The sequence below is a fragment of the Canis lupus genome, chromosome 28, assembly GCF_048164855.1.
Source record: "Canis lupus baileyi chromosome 28, mCanLup2.hap1, whole genome shotgun sequence".
Lineage (NCBI taxonomy): Eukaryota > Metazoa > Chordata > Mammalia > Carnivora > Canidae > Canis > Canis lupus.
Genome location: NC_132865.1, coordinates 22,967,199 through 22,991,790, shown reverse-complemented (window position 1 = coordinate 22,991,790; position 24,592 = coordinate 22,967,199). Strand labels below are relative to the sequence as shown.

General features: G+C 38.7%; 1 protein-coding gene across 3 annotated transcripts in view; it reads right to left on the bottom strand.

Annotated features, from left to right (window-relative positions):
* Positions 1-24,592, bottom strand: part of SLCO5A1 (solute carrier organic anion transporter family member 5A1) — a 140,590-nt gene that overhangs the window by 65,319 nt on the left and 50,679 nt on the right. For all 3 annotated transcript variants that reach the window (XM_072804317.1, XM_072804318.1, XM_072804316.1), the window contains exons 3-4: positions 22,446-22,578; positions 16,884-17,101 (exon numbers count right to left, since the gene is read on the bottom strand). In XM_072804317.1, coding sequence (XP_072660418.1) covers positions 16,884-17,101; positions 22,446-22,578 — 351 coding nt within the window. The remainder of the gene's footprint in view (positions 1-16,883; positions 17,102-22,445; positions 22,579-24,592) is intronic.

Genomic DNA, 24,592 nt, shown 5'->3' with positions numbered 1-24,592 from the left:
GAAAGAAAGAAAGAAAGAAAGAAAGAAAGAAAGAAAGAAAGAAAGAAAGAAAGAAAGAAAGAAAGAAAGGCAGGCAGGCACAGGCAGAGGGAGAAGCAGGCTCCCTGTAGGAAGTCCAATGCAGAACTCAATCCCAGGACCCCAGGATCACTGGGGAAGAAAGAAAAATGATGTCCAAAGGAGGAGAGCCCAGAGGTGGGGACTCGGCACTTGCCCAGCTGCCTCTCAAGAAAGAAAGAAAAGTTTCATTTTGAGTCTTTGCATTTATTTCACAGAATTTGCCACATATACATATATATGTAAAATGTACGTCCAGGTATCTTCATTTCAGCGTTCTTTATAATAGCAAAAATTTAAGGAAAAAAACTAAATGTTCCACTGAGCCACCCAGGTGCCCTGAGCATGCAACTTTTAATCTTGGGATAATGAGTTCAAGCCCCAAATTGAGTGTGGAGCCTACTTAGAAAAAAATAAACTTTAAAAATATATAAATAATAAAATAAAATTTAAAAATTTAAAAATTAAGATTTTCTATAAACATTTGGAGATTCAAATTAAGCTTATTTGTTACATTAAAAGACAATGTGTTGGGGCACCTGGGTGGCTCATACAGTTAAACACCTGTCTTTGGCTCAGGTCATGATCTTGGGGTCCTGGAATTGAGTCCCCATGCTCAGTAGGTAGCCTGCTTCTCCCTCTCCCTCTGCTTGTACTTTCTTGTGCTCTTGTTCTCTCTCACAAAAATAAATAAATAAATAAATAAATAAATAAATAAATAAATAAATAAATAACTGCCAATGTGGTGAATCTAAAAACATCTGGGGGAATTATAATTTTTTTAATACAAGAGGATAAAATGTATCACATAAATGTTTTAAAAGATATTAGTTATAGGGGTGCCTGGATGGCTCAGTCAGAAGAGTGGAAGAGATGTAACTATTTTTTTAAGATTCTATTTATTTATTCATGGAGATACAGAGAGAGAGAGAGGCAGAGACACAGGCAGAGGGAGAAGCAGGCTCCATGCAGGGAGCCCGACATGGGACTTGATCCTAGGTCTCCAGGATCAGGCCCTGGGCTGAAGGCAGCACTAAACCACTGAGCCACCCGGGCTGCCCAAGAGTATGTAACTTTTGATTTCCTGAGTTCCAGTCCTGTAGTGAGTGTAGAGATTAGTTACATAAATAAACTTAAAAAAAAAAAAAAGATACTACTTACAAAACACTGATTTTTCTTTCATACCCACTTGGTGTGGTAAAATAGCCCTCTAACTTCAAAGCTAACTAAAAATATATGTGATGTTTACCTTCTCTTTCATAAATAAATAAATTAAATAAATAAAACCAAAAACCCTCAGATATCCAGGGTTGTGACTTTGGCTAATGGGGCTGGGAGTTGGTTTCAATACAGGAAGAGTGAGTAAGTAAATATATCACAATTACGGCAGTTAGCTTTTTATTGGCCAGAGAAGGGAGTACAAAAATGGACAGAGGATATCAGATTGGAACTGAAGGTAATGGTATGAAGTCATGGGATGGATAGAGAGACAGATAAACTGACAGAAGATGATCGATAGATATGAATGGTGGTGTAGATGGATAGATAAAGATGACAGATGATAGATAGGTATGTGTGAGTGTGAGTGTGAGTACATACACATATGTCCTAATTCTGTCCACTACAGGGTTTAGAAGTTATAACACCCTAGTAGCAATGAGCCTACCTAGCACCTGCTACTTGGTTTATAAAGGCCATTTTCCACTCAAAGAAACCAGAGCTCCTTGGAGAAATGTCTAACTGTAGAGCTGAGGCAGAGAAAATACAAGATAAGCCTGAAAAATCTTGTTAAATTAAAAAGTAAAGTGTTCAAAGAATGATGAGGACATGTCAGAAGGACACCAAGACAGTTTGAAGGATCCCAAATAGCCAAATATGAAGCAATTTAAGGTTGATGGATGCTAAAAGTGGTAAGTGAAAGTTTAATAGAAACAAGATACAGTCATCCTCATTATTCACAGATTTAGTATTTTCAAATTTGCCCACTCGCTACAATTGATGTGTAACACCCAAATCAATACACGCGGGGGTGGCCATTCAAGGACATGCACTGTGTGGCCAAAAATTTTAGTTGTAGAACACACACTTTCTTGGCTAAGATCATATGAGGCCTCTCACCCTGCCTTTTTGTGTCAGCTTTCATGTTTGCAAGCAAGGGTCCTTTTCATAAGATATTGTCATATTTTTAGCATTTTTGTGCTTTTGGTGATTTCCCTGTTTCAAATGGCCCCCCAGGCATAATACTGAAGTGCTATATAGTATTCCTAAGAGGCTGTGATGTGTTAGATCACACATACATGTGTTAGCTACAAAGTACTTCCCCACCAAACACTGATAAATTACTTGCTGGTTTAGAACTGCAATATATTTATTAACTTTAGAGAAACCTGGTAGATACAATCTTATCCAAGAGATCCAAGTTCACAGAGATATTAGCATTATATAGCTTCTGTTGAAGGCACAAGAGCATAGCATCATTTCAGTGGTATGCCTACTAGGCGCATAAATCAGGAGATGACATCATCAAACCCAAACTGAGGGACATTGAATAAAGTTATTGGTTTGTACTTTTTAAAAAGATTGAGGTCATAAAAATAAGGTAATATGAGGAACTGATCCAGATTGAAGAAGACTAAAATACACCTCACGAAATACATGTGATCTGTGAATTGGATTTGGACATAAAGGGCATTGTTGAAATAACTGACAAAGTTTGAATAGGGCTTTGTGGTCTAGATGGTAGCACTGGATCAATATCAATTTCCTGGTTTTGATGGCTGCCCTGTGGTCATGTAGGACAATGTCCTTGTACCTAGGAAACATACACTAAAGTAGCACAGCACAGCAGGACATCATTTCTGCAACTTCTCAGGTGGGTCAGAAATGTTAACAATTGGAGAGCTAGAGTACAGGGTACACAGGAGTTCTATGCACTATTTCTGTAACTTTTAAAGAAATTCAAAATAATTTCAAAAACACAAAATTTAAAAACCTAAGCTGTATCCATACATTTGCAGTCAAATATCTAATTTTTATGCTGCAGAATATATTTTAAATAAGTTGCTTAGTGTCATTCATAGCTGTCACTGTAAAATTAAAAAATGCAATAAAAAGCCTGATAAAGGAGAGATAAAATAATAATGATTATCATTTTTAATCATTTAATGCTACAAAATCTTACAAATTCCATTATAAAGGCAAACTGACACCAAAACCAGAAATGCCTTTAACATTAGGAAAGTAGGAAAAGAATTCAATACAAAGCTCCAAGATTTAATAGAATGTAATATGACATAGGCTACACATAGAAATAACTTTCAAAACAAGTGTTAGTTAAGAAGTGTACTTGTGATGAGCGAGCACTGGGTGTTGGATGTAGTGTTGAATCACTGGGTTGTACACCTGAAACTAATATTGTGCCTTATGTTGGCTAGCTGAAACTTTATAAAAACTTAAAAAAAAAGTGTTACTGTCATTGGCAGATACTTTGCTCATCCCCATGCACACATCCACAGCAGTGCAGGTGACCCCAGACAGCCAGCATTTGCACCGTACCAGATGCTGAGTTGCACACCAATCATGATGGGGCTATGCTACAATAAGTTTGATGTAGTTGGGGATCCCTGGGTGGCTCAGTGGTTTGGCACCTGCCTTCAGTCCAGGGCGTGATTCTGGAGTCCTGGGATCAAGTCCTGCATCGGGCTCCCTGCATGGGGCCTGCTTCTCCCTCTGCCTGTGTCTCTGCCTCTGTGTGTGTGTGTGTCTCTCATGAATGAATAAATAAAATCTTACAAAAAAAGAATTATAAAAAAAAAAGTTTGATGTAGTTCCCCCCTTCCCATTTTTGACCTTGCAAACCTCTAGTTAAAGTTTCAAAAAAATCTGAGGTGTGTGGTGTGACTGGATTCCTGTGGAAGCTGAGTAAAGGACAGTCTCAGCAAGGGCAGAGACCATAGTTTCTGGTTCTCAAAAGCCTTGTGGCTCACAGTGAAAGATGAGGCTGCAGAGGCTGCAGGTACTGATATGTGCGTAAGTTTCTGACCATCAGGCAAGCATGCTCCAGTATTTGTGAATGTTTTATGCTCATTCATAAAATGGCTACAACTTCAAGTATCTATTTAGAATAAAGTTTTTGTTTGGAACAGTAAAGTTTTAAGTGAGTCTGGGTCTCATAGAACTAAAAGGTGGCAATCATCTTTTAAGGTGGGCAAAGGGAGGAACTCATTGATAATACATTTTGTCTCATGTAAAATGGATCCCATTCTACAGAGAGGTCTGTGAGGCACTGCTCACAGTGGCTCTTTATGCTGATGTAGCAAGGTTTGCAGCATGTTATCTGATATTCCCAAAATGAGCTGATTGCACCAGGCAAGGAGGCTGGACTCAAAGGTGCTTCCAGAAGGTAGCCCCGCAGCCAGGAGAGGTCTAAGGCATCCTACATGAATACAGATTGGCCAAGCCCCTTACTTTGTGTCCCTTACTGTTGGCAAGTGAGTTAGAGAGAGACAGTTAGGCTAGGAGTATGAAGATCTGAGTGAGAATATAAGGAAGGAAAAGGAACTGAGCATCACCCTGCAGTTGAGTATCCAGAGTGGCTGTGGGTCACAAAGCAAGGAACACATTCCCAGAACAGCCAGGAGCCTGCGAGAGAGCCTTATGGCAAAACCCCAGGATCCCAGGGGGCTTCAACTTGCTCTGTCCTTTACAAATTTTGTTGTCTTAAATTACTGAAACAGACTTTTTTTACATAATGATATACTTTTAAAAGATATGCCACCATAGAGAATGACGAATAAAATGAGAAGAAGGCCCAGCTGCCCAAAACCTGGCCTCTCTTGCAAGGCCCTCGATGCAGGGTTGCTGTCCACCTTTCCAGTTCTGAAGTCCTGTGATTGCCCACCATAAGCTCCCTACATGGCCATCATTTTCCTCGTCTCTACTGTTTACTATATTCCTTGCCAGTCTGCTCAAACAAATGTCAAGCTCATCCATGGGATCTGTAGGAGACAGCCCCTTCAGACAGACAGGTGGTTCTCCTCTGTGCTCCCACGGCATGCTGTTCACACTGCTACTCATTAAGTCTTCTATAACTGTGTGTATTTACCTGTTTGTTTCTTTCAAGAGAGTATAAATGCTATGAAAGCAGGACTTTGGTACATCTGTATATCTTCAGCTCCCAGCATCCATCTGGCATTTTGTAGGCACTCAAAAAATATATCTGGAATGTGCTTATTTATTAAATTTCATTATAGGGATCCCTGGGTGGCGCAGCGGTTTAGCGTCTGCCTTTGGCCCAGGGTGCGATCCTGGAGACCCGGGATCGAATCCCACATCGGGCTCCCGGTGCATGGAGCCTACTTCTCCCTCTGCCTATGTCTCTGCCTCTCTCTCTCTCTGTGACTATCATTCATAAATAAATAAATAAATAAATAAATAAATAAATAATCATTATAACATCACAGCAACAATTTGTACTAAAACAATATTCATATACTTATGAGAAAAATGAAATCTATTCCAAAGATGCCTAATTTCCTCCTGGTAAATTAGTTATTAAGAAAGTATAAGTCATAAGATAAAGGGTGGTCCATGTAGTGGTGGACTTAACAAAACCACAGAAAAATGTGAAAAGGATACCCCTTTTCAAAATATGGCTTTCTGCGTAGATCAGATTATAAACCAAAAATTCCAACAAGAGATGGAGGAAATATATAATATTTCATTCATCCAGTATATCTGGGGGAAAGAGGCATTTGGCATGCTTGAATTTTTCAGATAACTGGGTAATTGACTCTTAAAGCAACAAAATTTTAAACATTTTTTTTAATTTTAAACATTTTTATGTATTAACTGGTATTACAGGAATATCCATAGCACAATTTAAAATTTTATTCAAGATTCTAAGTCACAATTATGAATGATAATATCTATCTGCTAATTTGTCTTAGGGCATTTTTAAGCCTTCGATTTATTTTCTGATCTTTTCTTTGGTTATAGGAACACTCCTTCCCTGTGATGTGTTGTGGTGTTTGTTTTGCTTGCTGACATTCTACTTCCACACCAGCTTTCTCTGTTCTTCTAAAGGACCTTTATGAAGTAGACATAGATTTCCAACATTCTTTTGATATCTACTTTTTAAAATTTAAACTGGGGATGGGATGAGGAGTGATAGTTTTATTAATATAAAAAATAAATAATTTTTACTATGAAGTTGTTCACTAAATTTCATTATTTCCAGATACAAATGATAAACAGTAAATGCCAAACAAACATACTAACCTCTGTTAATAATTTTCATAATTTTTCTGACATGGATATTTTTGAACATAATATCTCTTCTTGTGGAAAAAAGAGACTTATCTGAACATTATAGCCTATTCAGTATATTTCCCTTATGTCTAAATTCAAGTAAAATAAATATCTTTCCAAAAATAATTTATTGAGGTAAAATTCACATAACATAAAATTATTTTAAAGTTAACGATTCAGGGGCATTCAGTACATTCACAATGGTGTGCAAACACATCTATCTATTTTTCAAAATGTGCTTTTTTGTTATAAAAATAATGTAAGTGTTTGTTCAGGAATGATATTAGAATGCACTTTTATTCTTTATATCTTTATGTACTTTGTAAATTTTCCACTACAGACATATATTACTTCTATATTCTAAAAAGCCAAGCCAAAAACTCTGCAATTTTAAATGAATGCAACAATATGTCATCTTCCAAGACAAGTCTTCCCTGACTCAGGCAGCTAAGGTAGGAATTCTATGCTCCTGCTCCTGCAACCTTACTTAGAATGTACATACCTCCATTTAAAGACTTATATTTTATTATGTCAATTTTCCTTTCTACCTTCCAATTCTTTGTCTTGTATTTGTTGCTCAATAAAGGTATTTGTACAGGTGACTGGGTACTCAGTGGGTTAAGTGTCTGCCTTTTGCTCAGGTCATGATCTCAGGGTCCTGGGATTGAGCCCCGTGTCAGGCTCCCTACTCAGCCAGGAGTCTGCTTCTCACTCTGCCTTTGCCTCTCCTCCTGCTTGTGCTCTTTCTCTTAAATAAGTAAAAATATTTGTGAATGAAAAAAAAAGAACGAATGAGAGAAGTTTACTTAAGATAGATATTGTCAGCCATATATCTCAATAATTAGAAGGATTTGGAGGGTACCTGGGGGGCACAGTCAGCTAAGCATCAGACTCTTGGTTCCCCCTCAGGTCATGATCTTAGGGTCATGAGATCAAGCCCGTGTCTGGCTCTGCACTCAGAGTGGAATCTGCTTAAGGATTCTCTCTCTCTCTATCTACTCATCCTCTAAAATAAATAAATAAATCTATGAGGAAAGAAAAAAGAAGGATTTGCGGAGAACAGTCTAGTCCTTTCCTAAACATCTTCGATAATGCTAATTTCTTAAACAACAGTAAAATTTGAGGGAAGTGTCAATTGAATAAGCAGATCTAGACAGCTTAAATGCACTAAGTCACAGAATTCACAGGAGGCACAGACAAAGTGACCAAGAGTAAAAATGGAAACACCAGAGTGGTGGTCATTGTTATATAAAAGGCTGGGATATTTATTAAATTAGAAAATAATACAATATGTGCCAAAATACAGAGTGCTTTTTTTTATGACTTTATTTATTTATTCATGAGAGAAAGAGAGAGAGGGAGAGAGAGAGAGAGAGGCAGAGACACAGGCAGAAGGAGAAGCAGGCTCCATGCAGGGAGCCCGACATGGGACTCAATCTGGGTCTCCAGGATCACACCCTGGGCTGAAGGCAGCGCTAAACTGCTGAGCCACCCAGGCTGCCCCAGAGTGCTTTTCAAAGCACATGGGCAGGACCCAAAGCCTCAGCCATGAGGGTTCCAGAAAGGACCCTGGAAGGTGGGGAGAAGGAACGTAGTATAAAGAAAGGTGGAGACAACACCATACGAAAATAATCATGGAGTCAGGCCAGGTAAGAGGTATGCTTTGGCCGTAACGTATACTTTTATATTAACCACATTTTTTTAATTTTTCTGTATTTTATAATGTTTTGACATCTTAAAAATCTTGTTGGCTGGGAAGAGACTAGACTACCAAGTTTTAGAGATAGCAAGGGTCAGCTGGGAACACATCTCTTATATGCAAACTATCCAGTCCCAGCGATACAGTCCCAACTGCCTCCTTACAGTACTCTCACTCACCAAGCTAGTATTGTCCCCATCCTACATCACCCAGGACTGGGCACCACACAACTAGACCACCCCCACAGCCCAAAACCCACTGAAATTACTCAGTGTGTTGTAAGCTGTTGACTCCGCCCTGCCTTTTCTTTCCCATGGAAATCCCCACAGGGGTCTAAGCTCGGCTTTCCCTCACTCCTGTCTTTTATTTCCTGACCGCAAACCTGGTTCTTCCCTTGCAGCCCTGTGTGTCCGTCCCCTTATCTTGGGAAATAAACATAATAAATCCTTCTTTCAACGACATTGACCTCTGCGTGTCATGACTCGGTCACCTCCATAAATTACAGTGCTGTGGGTACAAGTTAATAGAGCCACTTAACACCTCTCTACAAAATTCTTTGATTTGTAACTACTTTCTAAAAGTATTTAATTCTTCCTTCACCTCTAATATCTTCGTTCTTATTTGTATACTTTAAAGCCTTCTGGTACATCAAAAAACTAATGGAGGGGAACTTGGGTGGCTCAGTGGTTGAGTGTCTGTCTTTGGCTCAGGTCATGATCCTGGGATTGAGTCCCGCATAAGGCTCCCTACAAGAAGCCTGTTTCTACCCCTACCTTATCTATGTCTCTGGCTCTCTCTCTCTCTCTCTCTCATGAATAAATAAATAAAATCCTAAAAAAAAAAAAGAAAGCTGGTGGAAATATACCATCACCAGCAGCAAAAATTTCAATAACTTCCAGTATGGCCTGTAAGTCTTGCACCATCCTGTATTTCGTGGGCATAGAGTAGATACAACTTTTTGATGCCCATTTCCCAGGAACATCAAATTATTTTTAGTCACATCTTTCTGTAAAAGCAAAACCAAAGCTCCTCTCGTATGTGACATGGCCAAGAAACCATCCAAGTGTCCCCGTTATCTGTTCATTTCTTTGAAACTAATGACTCTCTCTGTGGTCCCTGGTCACAAGTCTCCATGAAAGTATTTCAATTTTTCCCTCTCTTCCATAACACATTGGCAAATGACATTCCCTGCTTGCCAATAAAAGAGCAGAAGGAACCAAGTTGATCATGCACACTATAGTCACCTATGGACCAGCACATGAGGCTCTTGAGCGCTTTACCTACAGACAGGGGACAGAAACAGTGGCTGTCAAGGCCCAAAATATATCATTAGTGGTTAGTGGCCACAGTACTATTCTGCTTGCTTACATCTAGCACCAATGAGTATTTTCATATATAGCTTTCTAAGTAGATAGTACTTTGATGAGTTGATGAGTAATCCCATAGTTAGTTTGCACTGAATACAAAGAAAGAGCTTTCTTTTTCAGGAATTTCTTGCCAGGCATGTTAGCAGTTACCACCTAAGCTGTAGGTCCAAATCTACAAGTTTGGCTTACCATAAGATAACATATGCACAACAAAATAAATGCAATAGAACAAAACAAAGAACCAGAGACAGAGAAGATGTAAACACAGCACAACACCATGACCAGAAAAAATAACTAAATATATCTTAAAAGATCCTTGCTGGGGGATGCCTGGGTGGCTCAGCAGTTTGGCACCTGCCTTTGGCCCAGAGTGTGATCCTGGAGTCCTGGGATCGAGTCCCACATCAGGCTCCCTGCATGGAGCCTGCCTCTCCCTCTGCCTGTGTCTCTTGTCTCTCTCTGTCTCTCTCTCTCTGTGTCTCTCATGAATAAATAAATAAAATCTAAAAAAAAAAAAGATCCTTGCTGGGCTTTAGTTTCCTGGCCACTAAAGCAAAAAACTGAATAATCATCATTAGCAGAAACAATTGAATTGTTTTTCCTCACTATGTTCTAGAGCAGTGGTTCACGGAGTGTGGTCCCCAAACTACCAGAATCAGTATCACCTGAGAAGCTATTAAAAATGCAAATACAAAAAAAATTTAAAAATAAATAAATTTAAATTAAAAAAGCAGGGCACCTGGGTGGTTAATCAGGTAGGCGTCTGCCCTTGATTCAGGTCATGACCTCAGGGTCCTGGGATTGAGTCCTGCTTTGGGCTCCTTGCGAGGCAGGGAGTCTGCTTCTCCCTCTCCCTCTGCCTCCCCCCTGCTCATGAGCATTCTCTCGCTCTCAAATAAGTAAGTAAAATCTTTTTTTTTAAAGATTTTATTTATTTATTCGTGAGAGACACAGAGAGAGAGAAGCAGAGACACAGGCAGAGGGAGAAGCAGGCTCCCTGCGGGGAGCCCGATGTGGGGCTCTATCCCAGGACTCCAGAATCATGCCTGGGGCCAAAGGCAGGTGCTAAACCACTGAGCCACCCAGGGATCCCTTAAAATCTTTAAAAATAAATAAAATAAAATAAATTTTAAAGGGCACCTGAGTGGCTCAGTTGGTCAAGTGTCGGACTCCTGATTTCAGCTTAAGTCATGATCTCAGGGTTGTAAGATGAAGCCCCTCGTCGGGCTCCCTGCTGGGCATGGAGCCTGCTTAGGATTCCTCTCCCTTCTTCTGCCCCTCCCCTACTCCTTCTCTAAAAATAAGTAAATAAATAAATAATTTTTTGAAAAGAGCAAATACCCAGGCCACACTCCAGGCCTCCTGACTTGAACACTGTGGGCCAGTGCCCAGCACTCTGGGTTTTAAGAAGCCCTTGTGGTGCTTCCTAGGTAGCCTAAGTTTGAGAACCACTGTTCTCACCAAATAGGTTCTTATATAAAGGACAGTGAGCATGTTCCTACAGCACATATGAGGAATTCAAGCAACAGCTTCCAATAAAAGCTGTAAATATAAAACTAAAATGTAAGTCAGCAAAGGAGCAAAGGCAATATGCAAGAGAGCTAAGATAGCATGAACCAGGCATGTGGATTTGGTCATCCCTCTTTGCTGAGTCAAGGAGTGACCCCAACATATTCCATACTATACTAGTTGTAAAACACCTAGGGACGTCTGGGTGGCTCAGTGGTTGAGCATCTGCCTTTGGCTCAGGTCATGATCCTGGAGTCCCAGGACTGAGTCCCACATCAGGCTCCTTGCAGAGGGAGCCTTCTCCCTCTGCCTATGTCTCTGCCTCTCTCTGTGTCTCATGAATAAATGTGTCTCATGAATAAATAAGTAAAATATTTAAAAGAATAAAAAAATTTTAAAAAAAATTTTAGCAAAGGGCCGTATGCAATAGTTCTGGATGTTCTTGGGCAACTCAAATTTGGAATTTATTCCTTCTACCACTTTCAACTAGCTCCTTTCCCCATTATCTGAGGTTGAAATCCTGAAACTACCTTTGATAACTCCCTCTCCATTATCCCCATAGGCTGAAATTAAAGGGAATGTAGCATTATAGGTTTCTTGGATTATACAGACTTATCATCACTCAACAGTTGCCACATCCTATAGACATAACCTCTCCTTTCTCAAAAATTCATTCACCAAATATTGACTGAGTATCTACAAAGTGGTACAAATTCATCAGGGAACGTGGTAGACAAAATATCTCCTGCCTTCATGGGGCTTACTTTCCCACTGTGGAGACAACAATAGGATAAGTAAAATATATGGTATGTTAGACAATGATGAGTACTAAGGAGAAAAGTAGAGGGCAGGAGATAAGAAGCTTTGGCTGCCCAGCGGGAAGTCTGCTTCTCCCTCACCCTCTGCATCACCACCACCCCCACCCATCATGCTCAACCTTGTACACATGTGCTCTCTCTCTCTCTCTCAAATAAAATTTCTTTAGAAAAGCTTTGGAGAGGAAGTTGGAGATTTTTAAATAGGGTGAGTAAGCAAGGCCTCCCTGAGAAGAGACTCTTTGAGTAATATCCTGCAGGAAGTGAAGGGAACTGGGGAAGAACATTCCCAGCATAGGAATATCAAAGGCAAAGGCCATGAGGTGTATGCCTGGCAATGCTGGCAGGTTTGAGGACCATTGAGAAGCCCAATATGGCTGAAGTGAAATAAACAAATGGGGCTGCAGGAGAGAGATGGGGTTAAACAGATAAGCAGGGACCAGATTCTATCCCTGGTAGGTCATCCAGGGAAGAGACTTTTCTGTGAGTGAGACAGGAGACCGTGGGATGCCTGGGTGGCACAGAGGTTTAGCGCCTGCCTTCAGCCCAGGGCGTGATCCTGGAGACCTGGGATCGAGTCCCACTCCCCCATGGGGAGCCTGCTTCTCCCTCTGCCTGTGTCTCTGCCTCTCTCTCTGTGTCTCTCATGAATAAATAAGTAAAATATTTTTTTAAAAAGAGAGAGAGATAGGAGACCGTAAAAGCAGAGGACTATGAGCAGAGAAGAGGCATTTTAATAGGATCCTTCTGGCTGCAGAGTTGAAAGCAAGAGGGGACAAGGATAAAGGTAGGGAGAACTAGTTTCACAGGCGACTGTCCTTTCCTTGTTTGCTAGTCAAAACCATCACCACCTCTCACTGGGACTCTGTCACAGCTTTCTACCTGGGCCACCTCCTCCCTTTCTACCCCTTTCCTTCCCTATTCTACTGAATGGAGTGCTGCCAAATACCTGCTACTAGAACTCAAGCTCTCTATGAACAACATGGCCCTGCCTTACCCTCCCCCCACCCAACCTCATCTCCCAGATATCTCCACATACAACCCACACACCAACCACAATACACTTGCTCAGTGTTCCCAAATACATCTACACAATCTGACCTTGCCTTTGCTCTCTGACTGGAACCATCTCACCTCCACCTACTGAAACTTTCCCAGCCTGCCAAGGTTCTCCACAAATCCCACCTCCTCCGCGAAACCTCTCCTGATCCCTCAACTAGATGTTCCCTTGCCTGCCACTGAACTTCACACCATTGCATCTGTCCTCATTTATGGTCTTTCCATCTGTACTTGTCCTGTCTCCCTCCCTGGACTACAAGCTCCCTGAAGGCAAACCCTGGCTCACTCATCTTCATCTCCACCGCAGCATGGAGTACAGAATTCTTATAGAGTGACTTAGTTGTTGAATTAAATGATGACAACACAATCCTTCAGTGACCAAAATTCTTAACTTCAAATAGCCCCTTTAAAGTAGTTCCTCATCTCAGAGTACTATTTTACTTAGGATTATAAACATGTTGCAGTCTAACACAGACAAAAGTCTAGCCGAGAAAAACCTGTTATATTTTATGCTTACTAATAATGCTAAGCAGTTAAAAGATTAAAAGTGGACACAAAAATAAAATTTTTCTTATGATTAACTGCCACCCAAAGTTTTCTTTTTAGGAAGATACCCAGCTAAATTTGGAAGGCTTTAAAACGCTCTACCTCAAACCTCAGGAAAATTGATCCAGTTAAATATTTTAAGTGTTTATTTTTGTTGGTAAGATTTGATGCAATCAATGCTAATCTCTTTATGGAAAGGTGATTCAGACACACTAAAAATTCTACTTTCTCCTTTGTGGTGTTTTAAAAACAGTCTTATTCCTGCATAATTTATAATAAGAATCAAGAAACACTGAGTCAGATTTTCCCAATGTCTATCATTTAAATGTGGAGGCAGAGAGTAGATTTGTATGGCCCAAATCATTTTTTAAGGACATACAAGTTATTAACTTAGACATCCTGCCACCTCCTCTCTGAAGAAGCTAATACTGGCATCCAAATTTTGAATATGAAAAAAAGCCTTAAAGGAGCCCCCCCCCCCCCCCCCCCCCCAAAAGCAGGACAAGGGAAAAGAGGATCTGAGAATCAAACTCAGATTTAGGGCAGCCCGGGTGGCTCAGTGGTTTAGCGCCACCTTCAGCCCAAGGTGTGATCCAGGAGACCCGGGATCCAGTCCTGCGTCGGGCTCCCTGTGTGGAGCCTGCTTCTCCCTCCGCCTGTGTCTGTCTCTCTACTCTCTGTGTCTCTCATGAATAAATAAATAAAATCTTAAAAAAAAACCTCAGATTTAACTCAAAATGAAACCTTAGCAACAATTCTTTAATTCAAGGCCTTAATGATGAATCTCAACTTTGTAATAAAAAATTATGTCAACAGTTGAATGACTCCCAGAGATTTAATTTGTCCTTTTGAAAATCAGATTAAATATTAGACTGTCATTTCCTATAAGCGATATGTATTATATAATCTGGAAGAAATCAATAAGTATAAAATAAAAATATGAATTAATTTTAAATACTTTTGTATTCAAACATTATTCCTACATCATCAATATCGTTTGAATCATTTTTAGCAAAACATTTGCACTTTATACTCCCATTACAACAGGATTCCTTTCTAACAGGAGAAAATGGTTCTTGACGTTCCAGTCTAAATACAATTAGAAAATTCAGTGCAAGTGAAAGTAAAAAATGAACTAGCTCCGTGTCCTAATCGGGAGATTTAGATGCAGACATGAGATCAGTCATCACAATGAAGGCATAGGATGAAAAAGCTGAGCACGTATCAGAAACACTGACAAGAAAATCCGAAAGGAAACAGATTTTATAAACCAACTACCCATCACTGCCAAAAGACTCCTCTTATTCTTTCCTTTAAAAGAAAATAACATCCTAATCTATCATATTGAGCTTAGAAAAGGTGGAGAAGAGAAATCCCTAGCAGTACAAGATAATATGCAATAAAACAGTATATAGATTCAATTTGGAAAAACAATCTTAAAGTTCCATGACAGCTTTTGAACCTGCATGCCTAATTAAGGTGCCCTTCCCCCCAGAAGTAGATCCTGAATCAAAGATTCAAGTCCATGCAGTTTATTTGGGAGGCTCAGAAAATGCCCTTCGGGGAATGTAAATGTGATGCACGTGAAGCAAGAGCAGCCTACGAGGGATGTAGAAATAAATATAACTCAGAAACTGTCTCACCCATCAACACTGGGGTATTCATCAGTCAGTGGTTAAGACTGCTGTGTGAGGGTGGGAGAGTGTTAATTCCTTGGCACTTGATGCCAGCCTCGAGCAGGAGCCAACAGGCTTCCCAGCCCACAAAGAAAACCTTCAGGCAAGGAAGATCTGCAGACCTTCAGGCAGGGACCAGCAGTCAGCAGGCCTCCACCAGGAAGACCATAAGGTCCCAGAGGCAGACAGGTCATTAACATCATTGTCTACACTTTACCTTCCAAAGGCATGCCATTTCCCTGTAAGGTCATATCCATCATTGGTGTTTGACATCAGTCTTCTCTTACTTATCTCAACTATCCAACAGAGCATATATTTCACATTCAAGCCATCTGCTCCTAAGCTATAAGTATACACAACTTAGCTTACCTACATCTGGGATTTCTCCCCTTCAGTCTACTTTATATTCTTCATAAATTAAACTCTAAGTCTACTCCTGTGTTGTAAATTCTTTAATATCAAACTTGCTCTCAATTGAGTTGTAAAAAAAAAAAAAAAATTACTCCTTTGGTAATAGCCTGTATGACCTATAAGACATCCAAGAAAAATGATGGGTTGGTCCACATGGTAAGAGCTCAGTCCACACTAGCATCTAAAGAATCCTTGACAGTATTAGAGCAAAGGTAATTTTGGCAGTCCCAAAAGTACACACCGTCACAAAATAATGGGTGGGGGAGGGCAGGTAGGGGAGGCAGATCTAAAACATAACTGGGAAGGAGCATTTTCAAAGAAATGCGACTTCACTTGCTTTGAACAAATATAGTCCTAAAAATAGTCCAATCTAACCATCATTTTTCTTTGGCTGCAGGGACATTCCATAATATATTAGTAACATCCTTCTAGGCCTGAAAGGTTCCTCTTTGGCTTTAGCATTTATACAATCAACGATAAAGTTAGTCGATAAGGTAAATTATCTAGGTAAATTTTACATAAAACAACCTTAACTCATGTAAGCACTTGGTAAATATTATGCTTCCTAATTTAAAAAAAAATCAATTCAGAGAATTTAGGAAATAGGCTGAAATTAATGGGAATGTAGCATTATAGGTTTCTTAGATTACACAGTCACTCAACAGATATACTGTACATTGAACAATATTGCATGGTTAAAATTACTTTATTTAGATTTGAGCTTACCTAACCTAGTTTTAATAAAGTCCTTGTTTTTAAGACAAATAAAAATGAAAAAATAGACAAGTACACATCACTGAAACTTTCTGGATATTCAGAGGCCCATTCCTTGGCTACTCTTCTCTATGGCCACTTACAAACATCTAACAGAGCCACTGTTGAATGAGATTGCTGTCTCATGGTAGATTTTATATTTAGGTGAGGATCAGGACACACTAACAAACCCATCATTCCCCTGAAACAAACCATTCATCATACAATGCAATATTTTAAAAATCAGACATCTCTCTTGACAGTAAATGACATATATAAAAATCTGTATCTTTAGGATCTAAATCAGTGCTTCTCAAGCAATCTGTGATGAAGAACCATTTCTAAATTAATATTTCCAGTCTATCATGTACTGGTACTTTTGTAAAATATATTAAAGATGAATTATAAGAAAACAAAAATTTTAAAACACAAAATGTAAGCCCGGTTCATTATTATTATTATGAGATTCGATAGGCATGAAATTATTGTAAAATTTAAAAGTTCCTCAATGCTTACTCAAAGTTTCAGTACTTATCTTGTCACAGGCCAGTAACAGTTGGTAGGCAACACTGACCGGGACCCATACTTTGAGTAGCACTGATCTAAAATACCACGTGCAAAAAAAGAAAAAAAACAAAACAAAATACTGTGCACATATTCACTCAAAAAATATATACTTTACCTCTGACATTCTTTCCAAATCCCATAGAAGAAACTTTTTTGTCCACTTGTTCACTATTGTTTGATTTCTCCTTCATAACATCATCATCACTAACAACATCAGCAGAAAATTTTTTCTTTTTCTTTTTCTTGTGTCGAGGAGGAAGCTTTTTTGGAAAAGTAAACATTGGGAATATCACAAGAAACATTGCAATGGCACAAAGGAGGAATCCACTCCACCTAAAAAATTGGGAAATGTGAATAGCATTTATGGCTTTTGCATTATGAGTGAGAACAAATTAGCAAAGTAGATGTTCATGGTAATAAAATTCTCCAGGGAAAACTTTTCACCTTCATCAATTGTAAAGCAGTAGGAAGTTGGACAAACTAAGAAAACATAGGACTTTTCCCTTTCTATATTATAAATGAGAAATCTACCCGATAGTCATACTAGTTTTATAATGAACATTATAATTAGTAATTGACTAGAATTTTATTTTTTTTTTTTAATTTTTTTTTTTTTTAATTTATTTATGATAGTCACAGAGAGAGAGAGAGAGGCAGAGACACAGGCAGAGGGAGAAGCAGGCTCCATGCACCGGGAGCCTGACGTGGGATTCGATCCTGGGTCTCCAGGATCGCGCCCTGGGCCAAAGGCAGGCGCCAAACCGCTGCGCCACCCAGGGATCCCCTTGACTAGAATTTTATTGAAATATTTGTTAGTTCTGCTATAATGTGCATTTCATAAGTCAAAAAATATTAAAATAAGTCTATAACTCATAAATATAATAGAAAAATAATATAGACTCTATAGCATGTTTTGTGGGCCAAAACAGACATGTTTTTCTTAGAAGAAAACCATTCATACCTCATGTGAAAGGTATTTTAAATTACTAGTGGCATTCAAATATTTTTCTGCAAACACTTAAGAATATATTGACCCTCTTAGCTAACCCTTACAATACTTAACCATAAGGGCCACTGAAGACATTTATATTTGATCACTGTCTTCAAGAACTTACAACCTACTTGTAAGGGAACTACAAGTATAAGAAACAATCTCCAAGAAATGCAAGAATGTGTACAATTAAGTGTTAGATCATGTGGTATAGATTATGAATGCTATAAATAAATAATTCCATGAATCAGTCATTAATAATCCAGTGTGCTATTTTCAAAGATACTTAAAGGTATATCAAATAAAGAATCTTAATTGCTGGGGGAGGAAGGCTTTATTTTGAGAAGACTGCTCAGAGCAGACTTCTATTAATTTCAATTATTCAGTATATAACCAAGAACTCGGTGACTGATATAGATCAGGTACTCAAAAAATTTCCCAAATAAATAAACACAATAAGATAGGTTTAAATATTTTTCTTAGGGGCAGCCAGGTGGCTCAGCGGTTTAGCGCCGCCTTCAGCCCAGGGTGTGATCCTGGAGTCCCAGGATCAAGTCCAAGGTCGGGCTCCCTGCATGGAGCCTGCTTCTCCCTCTGCCTGTGTCTCTGCCTCTCTCTCTCTCTCTCTCTCTCTGTCTCTCTCATATCTCTCATCTCTCATCTCTCATGAATAAATACAGAAAATCATAAATAAATAAATAAATAAATAAATAAATAAATAAATAAATAAATAAATAAATAAATAAATATTTTTCTTAAAAGTCTGCAGAGAACATAGCTATGATCATACCTGGCCCTTGTAGGGACCTGGCTGCTGATGAGGCCTTTACTAGTAATCCACACCTGCTTGTCTATCACCTTTGAATCTCTTTCCACAAGTTCTGCATTCAAGTCCTTTGAACCCCTTCAGTTCCCAAACCACAACAGGACAAATGGCGTAATAAATGGGACAGTTCTTGAGCTGAGGCTTCAGATAAATGTGTTTTTTTGTCTTATCTTTACCTCTTACTAGCCCTAAGGTCCTGGGGAAATTATTTCACTTTCCCAAACCAACCTTCTCATCTGAAAAGGAAATAGTACTAACTGCTTTTTGGAGTCATCAAAATTAGTAAGACAATGTATATAATGGACCTGAAAAGAAAAATGCCTGCCCACAAATCAATCAATTCATGGTAGCTTTTTTCATGGTAGTTTTGTTGTGATTTTTTGTTTTGTTTTGTTGATCTGTACTCAGCCCCTCCCCATACCTCCACTCAGAGCCATCGACTTAAAATTCAATGCAAACATTAAAGATTCACTTTAGTAGTCCAGAATAAGAATAAATAACAGAAGGAGGGGAAGAATTATAGCAAATATATATATATGAAAATCGTATAAATGTTTGGGGTTTTTTCAAAGCAGAGCAAACTGGTCCACATTCTTCAATGGTCTTCAGTATATTGACAAAATGCATGATACAATGACGAGGCCAGTGATGACCCCGAGATAAGCTAAGTAAGACAGAAACTGTGTGTCATGTTAGGAAAAGACCCACCAGTAAGAGATAAAACTGAAAAGCCAGGTCTCTAAGTCCCTTTTACAAACCATTCCTCAGAGACTATTCACAAAACAGGGCCAGTTAAGTATACTGACTAAGAGCTTCACTCTGGATTCAGTTTCTTATCCCAGCTTTCACTGCCTCTGAGGCTTTGGGAAAGTTATCCAAATCAGTGCGTCAATTTCCTCATCTGTAAAATGGGCATAATCTCAGTGACTAGATATAGTTGTTATATATAGAAGGCTTAATTAAACATGACGCTCAAACAAAAATGTTTGTGAAGCTCTTAGTAGAATGCTTGGCGCACAGTAAGCCCCCAATAAACATTAGCATTATTCATTTCCTTCCTTCACTCTTTCAGCATTTATCTGTTGAAAAAATCCACCATTATTGCTAGGCATTGGACTAAATAGCATTATATCAAATAACTCTGCCATTGGTCAAGGTAGAAGTCTGTTATAAACAGTGCTACTCAATAAATAAAATCCCATTTTTAATATTGGATCATTAAAATAAAAGTTCCTGAACATTGATTAAATTCAAAGGACTTAAAAAGAGCTAACACATACTAGGTCGCAAGAACTACTTAAAGCTCCACTTATATAGACTCATTATTCCTCACAACAACCCTATGAAGTAGAGACTGTAATCACTTCCATTTTGTGGATTTCTTTAAAACCAACAACTGATGCTGAGTGAAATAAGTCAATCGGAGGACAATCATTATATGATTTCACTCACATGTGGAATATAAGAAGTAGTGAAAAGGATCATAAGGGAAAGGAGGGGAACTGAGTGGGAAAAATTAGAGAGGGAGACAAACCATGAGAGACTCCTAACTCTGAGAAACAAACAAAGGGTTGCGGAAGGGGAGGTGGATGGGGAGGGATGGGGTAACTGGGTGATGGGCACTGAGGAGGGCACTTGATGGGATGAGCGCCGGGTGTTATACTATATGTTGGCAAATTGAATTTACATTTTTAAAAATGTAAAAAAAAAAAAAAAAACAGCAACAATAACAACTGAGGCACAAAGAAATTAAGCAACTTCCTTCCCCCAGGGTCACACAACTATTAGGTGGCAGACTGAGATTTAAACCCTGGAGAGTATGGCTTTGAGGTCTGGACTCTTAATTACTCTGCTTTGCATCAATTGGACTGATGTCTAGAGAACTTTTAAAAGTTAGCATAAAGTACTCGTAAACCTAAATCTCCTGTCTCATTCCTTCTCTCTGCCCCAAGTTGGTCCTCCTCCCTTTTCTCCCTCCCTCTAGATGTTCCCTTATTGCCATACTCTTTTCACGGATACCTATATAGAACACAGAATATACACTGAATGTTCACAAACATATTTTAATGATCTACTTTTCTGAGAATTAAAAAAAAAAAATCCTTGCTCTGATTTATTTCAGAACTGCAAAGAAAACAGTAGTTGAGTCCAAAAATTTCACTATTGGTGAAGAACTTAAAATTCCAGTGTTATTCCCCTAATGCTGACAAGGGAACTTCCTTTTGTACGATTTGAATTTTCCACCAGCTCAGGTTCATCTAGATCTTAGCACATCCATCTTCAAAGAGCACTGCTTATGAAAATAAGAAGTGTGATGTAACTTAATTAATATTTCTTAACCACTTTGAAAACAGACGGCGTTAAGCATTATTCCCACGTACTTCAGTTATGGGATTATCTTATAATGAAATGCAGAGATAACACAGTGCTCTAAGAAACTCTTTTGAAAGTAATTAGTTGACACTAATTTCGAATCCTGAACTATTCTGTTATAAAATGAACGTGTCTTATGAATGTATACCTATTACTAATGCACGTTAAATGAATTCAGGAAGCCAACACTTTTTGGTTAGCGCTTGCTATCATGACTAAATCACTTCTGTTCAAGTTGAGGGTTATGAAGAATTGAAACACAGTCCCAGCTAAGTGGATAAATAACCTAACATCCAAAGTTGGAGTTCTCATTCTAAGTCTTATTTAGCAAAACAATTAAGGGCTAGCAAGTGAGAGAAGAGCTAAATCTCTCCAGCACTATGTTGGAAAAACAATTAACGGGTGAAAAGATTCACCAAGAATGTGACAATGGAAGGGTGGGGGGGCTGGAGATTTGGGCTGTCCGGGAAGGTTGACAAAGCAGAAACACAGATATAAGGAAGTGGGAAGAAAATATTTCTTAAAAGGCACAGAAAAGATAATGAAAGCTAGGACCCCAGGGCCCAGGAAAGCCCCAACACAGCCAACTTCTCCTCCTCTATTCTGCTATTTTTTTTTAAGATTTTATTTATTTATTCATGAGAGACACAGAGAGGGAGAGAGAGGCAGAGACACAGGCAGAGGGAGAAGCAGGCTCCATGCAGGAAGCCGGATGTGGGACTCAATCTCAGGTCTCCAGGATCACACCCTGGTCTGAAGGCAGCCGCTTAACCACTGAACCACCCAGGCGTCCCTACACTCTGCTATTTATAGCAAAAAATGCCTCAACCCCCAAGAAGGTGGATTAAGCTGGTGCTCCCAAGCCCTCAGCATTAGTTTCCCATTGCTGCTATAACAAACTACTCTACACTGAGTGGCTTAAAACAACTTAAGCTATAGTTATCTTATAGCTCTGGAGGTCAGAAGTCTCAAGTGGGTTGGCAAGGCTGAATTCTCTCTGGAAGCTCTAGGGAAGAACCTATTTCCTTGGGTTTCCTAGCTTCTAGAGCCCCGAGAGCATTCCTTGGCTCACCATACCTTCCTCCATCTCCAAAGGATGTTGCTTTAACCTCTGCTGTAATCACTGTATCTCTTTCTCTTACTCTGACCTTCTTGCCTCCCTCTTTCCCTGATAGGGACTCTTGTGATTATTCGGGGCCCATTCCCACCCAACATCAGGATAACCTCCCAATTTCAAGACCCTTAACAATCACATCTGCAAAGTATCTTTTGCCATGTAAGCCAACACATTCACAGGTTCTGGAGATTTTAGGACATGGATAGTTCTGGGGGATTACTGTTCTGCCTTCCACTCCCTTCTAGATGACTTTAAGCTGTTTTTCATATTCCCGTGGCAGAAAATTAACTACCCTTTAACTACAAGGGTACTACGACTTGAACTATCAATAACAGTAAGTGGAATGAAAAATTTAGTAAACAATTCTTACCAGTTTCCAATGAAACGAGGATCATTCTGGTCAAGGTTAACAGGATTTCTGGGATCGACATAAAAACCAATAAGAAGTCCACCTAATAAATATCCCACTGCAGGACCAAGTGCTCCCATGACATACATGATGGCTGAGAAAACAGAAGAGGAAACGTGAAATACAGCAACATATTACTTAAATTTCAAGAGTGGTCTAATTTCAGTCATACCACACATATATATGTCTAAACCCAGGTAACAGCATCCAAAAACAAAGAACTTTAGATATGTGTCTATATTTATATTTGGGTTTCAAATCATGCCCTTTATTTAGCTGCTGTCTGTTATCCTTTTAGAACATGAGAATCATCTCTGGACAGCTTTTCAGTTGCTTTTTTTTTTTTTTTTTTTTTTTAAATATAAGTGCTCAGGCCCCACCCCAGACTGACTAAATTCAAATATCTGAAAGTGCTAGTTAATGAGAAGTCACTGGAAAACCCAGAGAAGATAAAAGTTGTCTCAAGAGTAAAAACTAAATAAATAAAAGATCATCTCAAGATAAGAAGAAAAAGAAAAAAAGTAAATGTCACTTGTCACAGCTGGAAGATTCCAGCAGAATGAAGGAACTTTTCAAATCACCATTTTGGAATCAAAGAAGAGCTCACAATGCATTTGGTTTACTGTTAATTGAAGAATCTTAAAGATCAATAAATCTCCTTAAATGGCATGAGGGAAAAGATCCAAACAACACCAACTCACAGCCTGAATTAGAAAATAATTTCTTAAAGCACATTCCACTAAAGGGATTGTGTCAGTCGATCAGAAAGGGTATCATTCTATCCAAAAAAATTTGGCCATCAAAATGGGCTTATAGCAAAAAAATAACAATAAATTCACTGCCATTCCTTTATACTGTTTTCACTGCTGTGATTCAAATAAAAAATAATAATCTTGACAATTTTTAAATTTTCATATAGGATATGATATTCCTTGAAAGTCACAGAAAACTCTAGCCACACTACAAACCCACTTTTTTTCCTGTTAAAAATTACTTATTTGGGGAGAAATCTATAAATACATTTAGGATACTTCTGTGTTGTTGGCATGATAAACTCAGGGGTCACATATTTCTCATTTCTGTTGCCATTATGTATTTAAACCACTGAATAAATAACAGTTTGCCATATCCTTTAAATAGCACTATATTTACCAAAAAGCAAATTGAACTAATCAGAATAGCTTCACCTTACTTTATCTTCTGCACCTCAATAAACTTTGAATAAACTTGTACCTCCTGTTACTTATAACTACAGACAGTAATTTAACACCTGCTCTCACTTTTCACACTATTTCAAAGGAGAAAGCACAGTGTTTATCTATTTTACAGAATCATCTGCTTGTAACAATAAGATGTTAGGTGCTTCGGCTTCTCCATCTGTGTTTGGAAGTGGAGAATGGAAGCACAGCCACAAGGAATCAGTATTCTTTTGGAAGCATGCTCTTAATAAAATTAAAATTAGAATTTTGATAGATATCTTGTTAACCTCTCTGTTTATAGCCTGAAACGGAACTCAAGAAGAAAAACTGCTTTTTCAGTCCCAGGTTTTCCAATATGCATATGAAGATAAAATTTATGTTTACACCTCCAGGCAAACCAGCACCATTTACAACTTAAAACTGTAATGAGGCCAAAATGTGACATGAATCATCTTCCCAAAATAGTTCTTCTGGCATGAAAGAGACTGTCTTACAAACACAGACAGGGAAAAGGGTATTTCCACCATACTGTTTATGCCTGGGGCACTTGAGTGCAGCATCTCGGAATGCCAAGCAGCAGTGTGCAGGATGTGTGCTGGCAAGACCTCACAATTATACAGTGAATGGAAAACCAATTAAATAACATTCACCAAAAAACCTTAAGTACTTTATAAAATACAGAGAAAGCTTTATAAAATGCAGCTATGTAATCAGAAGAAAAATGTTTATAATATATGGCAAACACTTAGGCCCACTGAACCATTCTCATCAATAAGTATATACAGATATCTACATAATTGTACTATATATTATACAATATATAATATAGTGTCACAACTATCCTACATATGCTATATCTATAAATCAGTAAGTATATAACACTAGAGATAGAGAATAACTGGTTGACAT